The sequence below is a fragment of the Labrus mixtus genome, chromosome 21, assembly GCF_963584025.1.
Source record: "Labrus mixtus chromosome 21, fLabMix1.1, whole genome shotgun sequence".
In the NCBI taxonomy this organism is placed as follows: Eukaryota; Metazoa; Chordata; class Actinopteri; order Labriformes; family Labridae; genus Labrus; species Labrus mixtus.
In genome coordinates, this window is record NC_083632.1 from 19,528,796 (window position 1) to 19,543,781 (window position 14,986).

The window sequence follows — 14,986 nt, forward strand, 5'->3', positions numbered from 1 at the left end:
CATTCCCATCCAGAGAGTCACTCCACACTTCTCACATTCAGTCTGTGATTCTTATCTCTTCTTAAAAACTCTGTTGTTTCGGGTTCGCCTCCATAGCTGTTTACATATTTATATATAATCAAGAACACCATAAGCAGCAGATGAAGCTCTCAGACGTTAGCAGGTTGATGACTTTATCTTATTCTTAAATCACAGGTGGAAATCACAGAATAACTGAAATGCAGTTCATTTTGTGAATTTTGTCTTTTTTTTTTTTTTTTTGCAAGTTGAACCTCTGAGTCGATGGACAGGTGGATATGAATGAAGAACGGGCGGGGCCTGTGTGTTGTTTCCCCCACTTTTTTTCACGCCGCATCCGCAAAAAAGTCATACAAACCAGTTCTAGCTAACAAGTCCGTTTGTCCGGCTGGTTTCTCCTCAGTGTTCACACAGCATACTGACAGACACACAATTGGCCTCGTTTCCCCGCTGTGAGGGCCCGCAACGCCTCCTCCTGCTCCACTTGTCCTTCTTCCATCACTTATGTTTTCATTCATATGTTTGAAAAGTAAGGGGTATTTCATACCCTGCAGCTGCTGAACCACAAGAAACACAAACAAGGAAGAGAAGTGTCAATGTTTGAACGACTGAAAGGATTTACCAAATGTAAACCAAGTCTTTCTCTGTGGCCCTTTGGTTTCTACAGAGGAGTACAATCAGCTTCAACAACATGACACACATCATTTAAAAGATTAAAACAGACTGTTCATTTTGGCAGGAGAGAACAGGAGAACATTGTGATTTTTTTGGGATTACTTTACAGCAGCATTAGGATGTATTACATGTCACATACATAATGACAGTTCAAGGCGGGATGTTAGACCTCATCTGCAATGTTTAACAGGCGGAGGCTGAATGGTGGACCAAAGTCCCCCTAACCCATTCAGCCTCCGCCTGTGGTGCTAACACTTGCATTACAGTGGGGGAAAAGTGGAAATGTGGACCACTTAAATTGACTCCAAATAGATTCCAGTGTATCTTACCTGTCTGCCTGTGCAATAACTTATTATTGTAGCTTCTTAATGTTGTAAATCGTTTTTGGACAACAGCTGGAAACTATATGACACAGAGGAGTAAGATAAACTGTGTAAGGCGTTCCATACTCAGACATTACTTTTTGAATAAATTTATATATTTTTTTAAGATTTACTTTTGGGCTTTTTGTGCCTTTATTGTAGAGACAAGACAGTGGATACAGTCAGAAACCAGGGAGAGAGAGAGAGTGGGGAATGACATAAGGGAAAGGAGCGACAGGTCGGAATCGAACCTGGGCAGCCCGCATGGAAGACTATAGGACATGGGGCGTGTGCACTAACCAATAGGTTACTGCCGTCCCGGAACAATAATATTTCACTAAAAGAATAATACATACTTTCATCAGATCAACCTGTGAAAAACAGGGTGTTACAAGAGTTGTGTTTTTAATGACATCACTGCTGCGTCTATCCTGAGATGTCAAAGTGACTGAGCACTGTACTCTCACTTTGACACTGATAGGTTCAGTTACTTTGGTAACTTTCTATATTTGATTTTCTACATTTAAAAAAGGTAATAACAAAACATTTATTGTCAACAACTTTGTGAACTTGAAATCTTATGATAACAAATGAAATTCTTAAAGCTCCCGTGAAGAACTTTGTTTTATATTGTTTTTGGACAAAGTGATACATCTTATCTCTTAGCTGGTCTTGTGCTGCACATGTGTGAGTAGAGTTTTTTGACAAAATCATTCCTAGCCTGCTTCCTTTGTGAAGGTCAAACTTAACGTTTGCTGTGAACCTATGTAAATTGCAGCAAACATTACCAGGCATTACAAATAACTGTAAAGAAAATACCAATCGTGTCCATAATGGTCTCATTTGCTCATGGAGAGGCATCAGTATTCATTTCAATCTGTTTCATAACCAGCAAATAATCCTCACAGGAGCTTTAAAGTAAACAACAATAATAAATACTGCTGCATTCTTTAGGCTGAAAAAGCAGTAAACGCACACGTCAGGAAACATGCAAACAAATCAGTTAAACTACAGATATTAAGATATACTATGTAGCTCTTGTTATTAAAGAAAAACTCATCATCATAACTTTTAAAGTTTAAGAACTAAAAAGAGATTAGAAGAACAAATATTGTAAATCCTTTATTATTAATACCTATTTTAAATTAAACAACTCCTACTTGAAGTTTTATTACAACTGTGACTTCTCAATAATCTGTATTATTAGTCTGAATTCAAAGTGATATATGTTGATGATGATCTACTGTGCTGTCTGTTATTCCTTTTACATATTGATGTTGATTATTGGCTTTTGCTAAAAATCAACATTTCTTTATCTTTCTAGACATGGACAGTAGTGATGTTGGGTTTTGGGGGGTTGGAGGGAAGTAAAGAACAAAGGAAACAGATAGCTGCTCTGTGTGTGAGAGAGAGAGTGTGTGTGTGTGTGTGTGTGTGTGTGTGTGTGTGTGTGTGTGGGTGTGTGTGGGTGACATGTCCATACCTGTCACTGACCTGCAGGCCAGCCAGTAGGAACTCACTTTGCCAGATGTTCAAACGGCACACTGACCTGAGTGGAAAGAAGAAACACATCAAAGTTTGAAGGGAAAAAAGACAACAGAAGAAACGCCTGCAATGTTTGTTCTCTACTGTCCTAACCAGTCTTAGTTCTGGATTTACCTCCTGAACATTTGGTCAGCATAGGGATAAATATGTTCTGCTAGCATGAAAACAAACATGAAAGATGGCTCCATAAAGAACAGATACCCACACACCGAGGCTTTGGAGCAGGGTGAACAGGTTTTGACATCACAACAGTGACCGATCAGAAAACCACTACAAAGTCATTTTATTCAGTCGAGCATTCTGCGGCCGAAACCGGACAGAACTGAACCCTCAATGAGTCTCTACAACAAGAGGATCAAATGCAAATGTTCTTCATTTGTCCACATCAGTGTTAATTTATGCAAATTCAGGCCTGCACGTTGCGTAAATCCAGAATGCATGCCTTCAAATTTAAAGCATCTGCTCCAACATAATGTTTAAATTTCATGAAAGGATTGTTTGAATACTGATGTAAAGACACAGCACAATGAGCCTGGATACTTAGAAACTGTGCATTCATTACTGCAGACATGATCCCCAATAAATGAGGAAGCAGTGGAGAGAGTCCAATTACAAATGAAAAAGAGGCTTTAGGAGCCTGTCTTGGTGGATTAGTCTGTTCTGTGCTTATATCATGTCCGACTTAAACTTGCACACTAACAAAAACTCTTGGCATTAATTTGTCGTTGGTGGTAATTACAAACAGATTCTTTGAATATCTCCCCAGCTGCTCTAATGTTGTAAAAACTGAATCATGTATAATGGATTCATATTAACATCGAGGGCAGTCACAACAGACAATCCAGGAGTGTCAGCAGTCAAACATTAAGGGAAAACTTCCCGTCTGTTTTGTTTAAAATGAAGTAATTATTAGTTTATTGGAAAAGTGGGAGCAAGTCCGCCTCAGTTGATTGTTTCTTTTCTAAAATAACAGGACGAAGCATGCTTTTACATCTTGGAACCAGCAACATGGAACTAATTCTTGCAAAACTGCATCCCCCCTGCCCCTCTTCTGGGGGTGGTTGTAGAAATCTTGTGGATACCTGCCTCCTTTAAAAACGATCTATTTAAGTATAAAACATTTTATGTAAGATAAGATTCAGATAATTTTAATAATTGAAAAGTGAGTAAAGTTATTAAAATATGGATGCTGTTTATGTGTGTGCAGTTACATATGATCTGGATTCAGATGCTGAAGAGAGCTGGACGCACGGCAGCATGCAGGTTAAACAAATGTAGATAAACGATAGATAGATAGATAGATAGCAGACTTTCTTTTTTTTGATTATTTTGAGGCTTTTGCCATGATTAGGATAGGAAAGCAGTGGAGTGACAGGAAGGAGAGAGAGCGGGGGATCACATGCACCAAACAGTGTTCGGATCGGGAATTGAACCTGCGACCAGCTCAACAAGGATTGTGGCTTCTGTGGGCAGCCTGCTACAGCCTATCCACTGAGCTAACCCAGCGACAGTATGTGGCTGTCTCGATGTAAGAAATGTTTTTTTAAATCGTGCTTACTCTGCATTAACTGTGCTCTGTGTGCTCTGTGTGCTCTGTGCAGTATCTGGGGGCAGTCAGGCTTCAGGTGGCAGACACTGTGAGATTGTTCATCTGTGTTTAGGGTGAAGTGGTAAGAGAAAATTCTGAACAGGTATAACATTTACTGTCTTTATCTTCTTATTTTAGCCTTTAGCACGCTAATTTCCTAATTATAAACAAGCAAAAAGTACAGCTGAGGATGATAGTGCTGTCATACGTTTTGCAGGTTATTTGGCCATGATCATATCTTTAATTAGATTAGCTCATTCTGTAAGCATGCTCTCCATATATTTTTTATCATATTTGTATTTTATATTGAAGGCCTTTTCAGGGATAGGCATTGGAAATTAGCTTCAGATATAAATGCCGTGGTGCATTGGGAAATTGTTGTTCAGTTCTTCATGTCCCTGCCAAATAAACAAAACTATTATTATTTTTTTTAATTTATGTTATTTGTAAAGGGACCATGTACAATATTAAACAAGAATGTGGCCATGTGATGCATTGTACCAGAGTTAGCTTAGAGGTGGTTTAAATCTGCGGTCCCTCAATAGATATACAGGACCAACTTAAACATGAGTGTGAACTACAGTGAGTCACTACAAGAGAAGTCAGGGGATCCCCAAGGTCATTTGGTTACAGACAAGCAACATTTTTGCAACAATCGATAAAGTGACATTAAAATATTGTACAGAAAACTTTGAACTGCTCATGCTGCAACAGTAAAAGTGAGCTTGTGGTTAAATAAAGTAGGATCGGGGACGTTTCCAGAGAGGTTGTCAGGGCTGGCATGGGCCCCCCTTGATATCTTATCGGCCACCCTAGGTGCCGCCCCAAAATCCTTGGTTATTTGCCTTGCCAGAGGTGTTGCAACAGGCAGCTCATAGATTTCAGAGTGCAGATGTTTGTTTGCAATTGTTAAAATTCTTTAAAATGTGACTTTGGATACATCTTGTCCTTGAAGAATTAAGCTTTGAAGATGTATATGTTGCCATTATCTTGTGTTCCTAAGAGCCGATGTGATTAGTGCAGACAGAAGGGATAAATAAATGTTCCTTCTTCATGCGTGCACACTAACTTCATGCCACCCCTGCACAAGTCAGTGCCCCAGTTGGGCCACCCCAGTCCTAAAAGTCTGGACATGCCACTGAGTAGGATACATCCTATGGGAATCTGTATGTCTGTGCTAAAAAAGCATACTAATTCATCTTCCTTGGAAACAGACGCTGGCCCCTGGCGTTACCGAAAGAGAAACAGGAAACACAAACTTCCTCACATGCTGCAGATTTTACAACCTTCTGAAATGATGATGTGAATGCTGCCTCAAATCTAAGGTCCTATTGTCTGTCCCTTCAGAAGAGAGTCTCCTTCCCCTGTAATGGCCAAATATTCCCACCTGTGATGCAGTGATGCGCGACTGGTCAAGGCGTGCGGTGAGGTCAGAGGAGGAGACGTTGGCGGGGGCCCCGCGGTGAAGCCTCATGGCCACCTTCCTCTCTCGCTCGGCCCGCTCCGCTCTGCCGGCCTGAGGGGAGCGGTTACCTGCTTACATGTCGAGATACAAACGGATATGAAAACAGCGTTATCTCACAATGAGATCCAGATTGTCCACTAACACAAACAAAAACAAAAAATCCTTACCTGACTGCTGGACCCCTCGTGTGGCCGGGTTTGAAGGGGCTGCGTCCGCCTCGTTCCTGACTCTGTTGGCTGCTGACGGGTTCGGATTAGGTGGCAAAGCTCGACCTCCAGCTCCTCTTTGGCCCCCTCCTGCCCGCTCCTCCCCCTCTTTTCCCTCCCTCCTCTCCCTCTCGCCATCTTCTGTTGTTCTGCTGGCACCCTGAAACACAGAGGAACAGTGCCGCTTGTTGGAGAGAGAGAGAAAAACACAAAGACAATGAAACATGTTTTTGGGACATGTTGCGTCACATGCTTCTGCTAACTCTGAGGTTTGAATACTGGGGCGATCCACTCACAAACTTCAGCATGTTCCAATCAAAGACGTAGTCGTAGGAGAAGCCCTGTCTGTGGAAAAGGTTCCTGAAGAGCTGCCTCAGATATGAGTAGTCTGGCTTGTCGTCGAACCGCAATGAGCGACACAAATTCAGGTAGGTGGAGAACTCCGCTGGAACCGCAAAAGAGATGTCAGAAATATTGAAAAAAAATCACAAAATGTTTGGCTCTGCTGCCTACAGTTTCTATTTACTCACAGGGGTATCCCTTGCAGAGCACCTCTATGGGGGTGGACATTTTCTTCTCACTGATGCGTTCATACTTCTGCCTCTTGGTGGCGGCCTTGAGCCCCTGCCAGGGCAGAGAGCCCAGGTTGAAGTACATGAGAACATAGCCCAGAGACTCCAGGTCGTCTCGTCTCGATTGCTCTGAGGAGGTAAACACGAGATAGAGAAAGAGGAAAGAGGAAAGAGGAGAGTATGAGATAACAAAAAAAATTGTAAATAGAAGAAAAAATAAAAAGTAGAAGAGAAGACAATGAAGGGTAGGAGGTAAGAAGAGGAAATGAAAGGAGGTTGCATTTCATTTCTGAGACTCCTGATCAATAAACATGCATATTTCAACATGTTCCACTGACACTCTGCTGAGAACACACACATAGTACACAGTGGGTTAGAAGAACACACACATAGTACACAGTGGGTTAGAAGAACACACACATAGTACACAGTGGGTTAGAAGAACACACACATAGTACACAGTGGGTTAGAAGAACACACACATAGTACACAGTGGGTTAGAAGAACACACACATAGTACACAGTGGGTTAGAAGAACACACACATAGTACACAGTGGGTTAGAAGAACACACACATTCACACCCACACAGGTATCTAGACCGACCTCAGTGTGTGAAGTGTCTTACCAATGCCCAGGTGGGTGTTAATGGAGGCGTAGCGGGCGGTGCCGGTCAGGTTCTTATTCTCGCGGTAGGGGATGTGCTGGTGCGTTCGGGCGTCGCGGTATTTCTTGGCCAGGCCGAAGTCAATAATGTAGACCAGGTTGCCTTTCTTGCCAAGCCCCATCAGGAAGTTGTCAGGCTTCACGTCTCTGTGGATGAAGTTCTTGGAGTGGATGTATTCAATCCTGCTGATCTGGTGAGCAGAGATAAAAAAAAGAAAAAGAAAAAAAGCAGGGTTTAGTTTGATTAGAAAGTATGCAGTGGTGAATTTTGTAGCCTATAAAAAAAAGGGTTTGATCAAGTCTTCCAAGAAGCCTCGTCGGATTTTATGTCAGTGAGCTTATTGAACCTGGCTTAGGCCACACAATTAATCAGAATGATTTGTTTTTAACTTAAAGGGGCACAGCAGCATTTCAGCACTTCACTTTCAAAAAGGTGGATGACCAACAAAAGAAAGACGTTGAAAATGATCAAAATCAAACATCTACAGTTGCAACGCTGGGACTGTTTAAGTTTACAAAGTTATACAGCGTTCAATCTAAAGCAGAAACTGACTTTAAATGTCATGCCGAGTGAAATAAAACTTTAGTATCAGTAAATCCTGTCTGCACATATTGGTATATAGAGGTTGTTACGTGTTATGGGTTAGTTAAAAGTCTTCATGAGCGAGGAGGAAAAGAGAGGAGAGGAGAGATATTAAAAGGACACCAGAGGAAGTTATGAGAAAAATAGGTTAAAGTAGCAAAGAGAAAATGGGACAAAAAGAACAAACGTGCCAGTTGTAGACTTAAGAATGACAAATGAGGGATTAAAGAGACTCATAAAAGACGTCGCAGACCAAACCCCTAAGACAAGGATTAGGCTTTCTCGCGTCCTAGATGTAAAGAGACTTCTATGGCAGAACTGAATGGTTGAAGATAGTGAGGGGATAAACTTCATCCCGAGCTAGGAAACAAGCTTTGTAGGTTTAGATGAGAATTATTCTCCGATTTCAAATGATCCATTTAGTCCCAGTCTAAAAATAGCAGCATCCATTTATTGAAATCTGTGTGACTTCCCAGCCTCAGGTTGGCTTGAGGGCATGATGGGAGGCAGTGGCAATTCTAGAGTCCAGTTGGGGGCCCTAGGCAAAAATCAAGGGGGGGCCCTCAAAACCAGCACTCATCACCATTATGTCCCCCAGCGTCCTGACCCTTATCCTCTCCCTCCATGTTCCTGTTTCTTTATCTCTCCTATAGAAGGAGAATTCCTCTTCATTTTTCTTTGTTGACTTTCATTGGCAAACTTTTGCTTTTCACAGTAATAGTGCATGCAATGCTTAGCCGGGCAACGGGAGTGAGCGCTGTCAGATGACGCCCCTTTAGGGAGGTTTCCTAATGTCGTTGCAAAATTTGCACATCTTGGGCCAGCAACTTCTTTTGCCTGTTGACACGCAGCGCCTCTGCTGGGAGGTTGGACACAACTCCACGAGCCTTTCCTCGTATTGTGACACTGCACACGTTTCCTATATCTATGACCATGAGTGTGTCTGTATCATTACTGACCTCTGCCTTAACAAACCTCGTTTCAAAGACGGTAAAGTTCTCCTCACCATTTGATCGGCCAGCAGCAGGACTGTTTTGAGGCTGAACTTGCGGGAGCAGAAGTTGAACAGGTCCTCCAGACTGGGGCCCAGCAGCTCCATAACCATGACGTTGTAGTCGCCTTCTGCTCCACACCATTTGATAGACGGGATTCCCACTGTCAGGGGGGTGTGGGGTCAAGGTGGAGGCGGGGGGGGGCCGGGGGGGGGATCAGAAGTTAGGAAACTGAATTGTTCAGAATAACACTTTGACTACTGGTTGTTATCTACTCCATTTGTAAAAAGCAAACTGCTGCTTATCCATGTTTACATATCTTCAAGCTCACATTTTAATAATTCATCAATGACTGTTAGCTATATCGACCGTACCCATTCAAATGATCTATTCTATTTCAACCATTTCTCTGTATTGAAACCATCTTTTCATTACCTTGAGCTTAATATTTACTACATGCTGTAATGACTTAAAGCTCCATTTACACCATGTTTACATAATTTCAATCTTACTATTTCAAATTATTATAAACAAGTGAGTAATTAGCTATAGCATCCATCACTGTAAGCTAACTATTTAAGATATCTGCTTAAGTGAAGTATTTCAGCCATTCATCCGATCATTGAGCTCAATATCTTGGCCTTGTACCCCTTCCCTTTAGATAACTAGTTCAACCATGTTGTCTTTCATTTATCTATAACATTTATCTTACCAACTCAACCATGTCCCCATAGCTGTTAGTTTACTATTTAAAACATTTATTTATCGCTTTAGTTTAAGATAAATGTTTCATCAGTTTGTCCATTTCATCAAGCTAACTATGTCATTTATGTATTCTTTACTTCTACTATTTCAAATGTTACCTTAACTTAAAGCTGAATGTTTGAATGACTTGAAGCTAAATGTTTCACCAGTTTGTTCATTTCTTTAACTCTGTTCCTGTAAGCTGCAGTCAAGTGTTACCATAACGTAAAGCTTACTACTTCAATCATTTATCATATCTTTGAGCAAACTAAAACCTAATCAAAACAAATTACAATGAAACGTCTGCTCCCTAACTGTTATCATATGCTACATCATGTTATGACTAAATATGCCTTATATAACTTTTATCACTTCATCTTTATACTGAACAACTCCTCTATGATACTTGTATAAAATATGTATTTTGATGTATGCTTGTAGTTTAAGATCATTTATAGTGGCACAACTGGATTTATTTAGTTCTTATTGTCCAACCTTTCTCTGTTTTGCTGTTACATGTGAATTTTCCAAACGATCAAAGCCATATCATATTCTTTTTCTTATTTTGCATTGTAACACACAAAGCCTCAGATCCTTTAAAATAATCACCATGACTATAATACACACGTCTCAACAAGCAGACTCACGCTTCTAAAATCCAGTAAAGATATCTTTCTTGTCCCTGAATGACCCTGAATGCACCTCAATTGCCCCATAATGTCCAGAATAGCAGTTCAATGTCTCTGAATCAACAGCAATGCCTCTTTATGATCTACAGCATCATAATTTGTAAACCCCCCTCAAATACCCCTCAGTGCCCCTTAAGGTCTTCACTGCCTTTCACTGCCCCCTAAAAAAAACGTTTAAAAACACTCTCTCTCTCTCTCTCTCCTTGGTGAGTCTTACCTCCGCCCTGCATCATCTTGTAGAACTTGCTCTCTATGTGGAGCTGTGGATGTTTGGTTTTCACACATTCTAGTTTGATTGCTACTTCCTCTCCTGTAGCGATGTTAGAACCTGGGGAGAGAAAGATACAGTTCCCATTTATCATACATCACCACATTTCTGATAAGGATTACATTTAAAGTTGAGTTCTTTTTAAAACGCTTCAACGATTGAAACAGGTGTGTCATAAAAGCTATTTGGAAGTTCAAGACGACAGGGGACACATTTTAGGTGAACATAATAAAAAAGTGAAGGTTGGACGAATTCTCACCGAGGTAAATGTCTCCAAAGGATCCGCTCCCTATCTTCCTCCCGAGGCGGTATTTGTTCCCCACCCTCAACTCCATGGCTCCAGAGCTTTTCAACTCTCTGAAAGGACACACACACACACACACACACACACACACACACACACACACGCTGTCATCAATCACTTGTGATCAATAGTGTAAAAGGACAGTGGTGCAAAGCTGCAGATTCTAAATTCAAATCTATGAGCTCTGGGATCACGGTATCATAAAAGAAAATGAAAGTGGGAGATTGGGAAGAATCATCAGGAGACATGAGAAAGAATAAGATGTGCGAATAACTGAGCCACAACAGTGACGCGGTTGCAGCCTGCTTGGAATCCCTCGGAGCAGGAAGGAAAATGTTGCTCACTTCCAGCTGCTGTAAAGTGACTTGATTTCACAAAAACTCACAGTGGAAGAATACCATTATCCATTACACACAAACTAATGTGACCTCTGTGCTGCTAGCGACCATGTTCTCTGCAGTTGGAGTAATTACACCTTCAGAGGATGTGGTAATAAACTGGTATCTCGGAGGACAACTATGTAGGCCGGTGAAGTGTTTATAAAGTGCATGGGGAAAAAGTGAGAGCACAGAAGAACAGAGTGTGGAGTTGTGTAACATGATTTATTCAGGGCTGCAGGGGGGTGGGGGGGGGTGGGGGGGGAGAGAGCTGGATCAGCATCTCACACACTCTTTTCCCAAAAGCACTTCAAGGGAGTCTGGCCCTGTGTACAAGAGATTTGCATAAACTTCAAATTTTCTGACTGGAGTCCCCTGGTGAAATTCGAATGAGTCATGTTTTCCTCACCCAAGCCTAATGATATAATGACTCAAAGCGGGAAGTGACTTAAGGCTTTTTCCTGCTGTAGGTTGGGCTTTACAAGCCTGTTTGACATTGCACTAAACACTGACCGAGCTCATTCGTTTTAGGCTTGGCAGCATCATAGACCTACAAAAACACCCCAACTACGTTTACTGTGCAGGGAAAAAAATAAAGCAGAGCAAGCCTCTGCTGCACATTACCTCAGGTCTATCCAGCTCATCTCTCCTCTCAGGATCCTGAGAGCTTCTACACTGTCATCGTATAAACCTGGGACCCACTAGCGCTGCAAAAGGACTGCAAAAAAACAGGCGAGATGTTACATTTTAAGAGAGAGCAGTTCATGCCGTTGCCCCAGATACCAACAGAGAATAAGCGGCGACGGTGCTGTATCCAAAAACACACAATTCATCCATCACTGACCATCAAACGTGGTGATAAATCCCAAAACCGCACCCTCCACATACAGATAGCACCTATGAAAAAGCGCACCCCCGCCCAAACACGACTCTATTTTGGCTCTATTCGTGTAACCCAAACCACCTCACACACACACACACACACACACACACACACGCCTCCAGACACCTTGACTAGCCAACATACATCCCCCACCTTACCCTCCTCCTCGCCGGGTGATGTCAGGCTCCGTGGTTGCTCCGCTGGCTCTGTCTCACTCAGGACCCTGGACAGCGACGCACCGACGCGGCTTCGGACGGCTCATAACCCCCCGACTCTTGTGACCGGTTCCCTTCCACGCACGAAAAAAAAAAAAAGACTCCAAAATATACAACAGATCCGAACCGAGCCTAGTCCTGTGACTCTGGGAGATTATCAGCGTCACGATGTTTTAAGAAAAAACGCCAAAAACCAGACACTGAGGTTCTTCTCTCGTCTCTCTTCTGTGGCCGTGTCTCTCTCTCTCTCTCTCTCTCTCTCTCCCCTCACAACTCCCTCACCCAGCCCTCTCTCACTTTACACCATTGACAATATCGATGATGTCATCCGCAGACTGGAAGAGATGCCCGGATTGTCTTAAAGCCGCCGCGCAGCTGCTTGCTGCTGGTTTTTAGCAGACATGAATGAAGCAAAGCAAACACAGCCCTCACGAACAGCTTCTTCATGTATGTTCACTAATACAAGACTTTAAAATTAATTCTTAAATATAATGTAGAAAGGTTAGTCTAAAGTAGGCCTGTAGTCTTTCAATAGCATAGCCATAACTGTGGGATTTGCTCTTTTTGTATTCCTATGAAATGCTAACTGTATTTAGCCTATTATTTATTATAAATTATTATTATAAATTATTATTATTATTATTATTATTAATAATAATAATAATAATAATTATTATTATTATTATTATTATTATTAGTAGTAGTATTATACATTATTATTATAATATTTATTATTATGATAAACTATTATTATAAATTATTATTATAAATTATTATTATTAATAATAATAATAATAATTATTATTATTATTATTATTATTATTATACATTATTATTATAATATTTATTATTATTATAAATTATTATTATTATATTTGATTATCAGTCTGGAAAAAGTTTCACACTTTTCTTATTAAGTATTAGTAGGTAGTATTAGTAGTTATAGTAGGCCTACTTTTTGTTTTGTGACTGTTTGATTAATACAAACTGCTTAATGAGTGTAAGGAAAAAGTATCTGTTAAAAAAAAGGTAGCATGCAAATCTTTAGCTGATGCCATGGCTGAGGCTAATAAGCTAATGACTGTCAATATTGAAAAGCCTGCATGACATCATCTAGTTTGACATGAAATCATTTTTAAAAATAATAATAACAATAATTTTCCCAAAAAATTTCACAAGAAAATGTAATCCCTCTACCAGCAAGTTAAAAATAATTAAGAAAGCGTAGGTAGTGCAAGAATAGCTAAAAAACCAAACGTATATGGGGCAGAGAAGATAAAATAGACAACTTTACTGTGACAAGCCTGATGTGCGTGAACTAGGCCCCAGATACATAACAATGAAAAAAAGACGTCAATTGTAAAAATGCTATAAATTACATGCACATACACATTGGCCTTCAATTTGGATTTTGTAGAATTTATTTTCATTATTTATTTTAAAATTGTAAAATAAAAACGTATCGAGAACTAGAGTGGAGAAACATAGACATAAGATAGGCCTATAACCTACAACAACCCAGAACTTCTACAGCAGTAAAGGAGACAGGAAAGAGAAAGGTAGGCCTAAATGAGAAGAGCAGATTATGTTACACAATGCACTTTGTTCTGTCAATCACTTACTCACTAAATCACTAACTCATTCACTCATTTACTCACTCACTTAATCACATGCATTCACTAACTCACTCACTGAGACATTCACTCATTTACTCACTAACCTATTTGTTAACTCACTCACCCCTGAATGCTTTATTCTGTCAAGACATAAATATACTACTTTTTGCTGTTTAGGCTGTTAAAGGTCATTCCAGTGCCAGTAAAGCTGATGTGGTAGGCTGAAGAAGTTCCTGTTTCAAAAGTTGTCTGTTTCATCATTGTAGGTTTTAATACTGCTGCTTCTCATATTTGAACAGATATCAAAAGCATGTGGTAAAAGGGTTGCTACAGGCAGGAGCAGACCTGACACCTAGACAGCTACAAGAACAAAGAAAAATGGAGAGGAAATTCTTACAGAGATATCAAAAAGAAAAGAGCATTCCATAATATTATAAACGAAGACCTCACCCACAGTAGATGTGGATGAAGTAAACCCATTAATAACCTCCGCCCCCACCCCAACCCCAACCATCCAATAGGGTTCTGCAAACAATAATCAGTCACACACAAACATTAACAACAAAGAGGAAATAATCATACAAACTGAGGAAGACACTAAAGATGCTCCAATAGTTCTTCAATGCTGCTTACATGTCCAGCCAATAAGAAGAGAGAGAGCCGTTTGAAACAGTGTGAGAGAAATAAAAAGAGGAGGATGATGTATGATCAGGTCAAAGTCTTCCTGCACAGAGATAAGGTCTCCATAGAAATCAATGGCAAATCTGGGGCGGTCAGAAAGGCAGGGGGTGATTTAGAGGACGAGGTTCCTCACAGATATGATGGACAATCTGTACAAGAAACTCTGCAGAGAACCCTACTCTACCCTGAAGATCTCCCGCTCCCCAGCTTTTTCAAGCACAGGATTCTGGATTGTGAAACCAAGAGTGATGGACCGAGAACCGTGTGCCTGTAAAATACATGAAAATGTCAAGTAAAAAAACAAACTGCACAAAGTTGGGGTAACAAGCACTCTATCCACAACTGATCTGGTGGCTTCATCTGTTTGTGTCAGAAAATATTCAGTGTTGGGGTGCTGGTGGCGCAGTGGTTAGTGCTCCATGTATGGAGGCTGTAGTCTTCCAAGCAAGTGGCCCAGGTTCAAATCCAGCCTGTGGCTCCTTTCCCGCATGTCGTTCCCCTCTCTCTCTCTCTCCCTGATTTTCGACTCTATCCACTG

General features: G+C 40.8%; 1 protein-coding gene across 5 annotated transcripts; it reads right to left on the reverse strand.

Moving 5' to 3' along the window:
• Window positions 1–228: 228 nt before the first annotated feature.
• csnk1e (casein kinase 1, epsilon) lies at window positions 229–12,409 on the reverse strand. 5 transcript variants are annotated; one of them, XM_061028155.1, is made up of 12 exons: window positions 12,095–12,409; window positions 11,678–11,771; window positions 10,632–10,729; window positions 10,322–10,432; window positions 8,686–8,834; window positions 7,059–7,287; window positions 6,390–6,560; window positions 6,156–6,304; window positions 5,821–6,019; window positions 5,576–5,721; window positions 2,539–2,604; window positions 229–575 (listed from the first exon to the last, which is right to left on the reverse strand). In XM_061028155.1, exons 2-11 carry the CDS (start codon window positions 11,695–11,697, stop codon window positions 2,572–2,574), a joined length of 1,305 nt encoding a protein of 434 aa, XP_060884138.1. In that variant the 5' UTR covers window positions 11,698–11,771; window positions 12,095–12,409; the 3' UTR covers window positions 229–575; window positions 2,539–2,571. The 5 variants fall into 5 exon arrangements, with proteins under 5 accessions (XP_060884138.1, XP_060884137.1, XP_060884136.1 ...); XM_061028154.1 differs by having other exon boundaries at window positions 229–572; window positions 5,576–5,724; XM_061028153.1 differs by having other exon boundaries at window positions 5,576–5,724.
• Window positions 12,410–14,986: the final 2,577 nt, after the last annotated feature.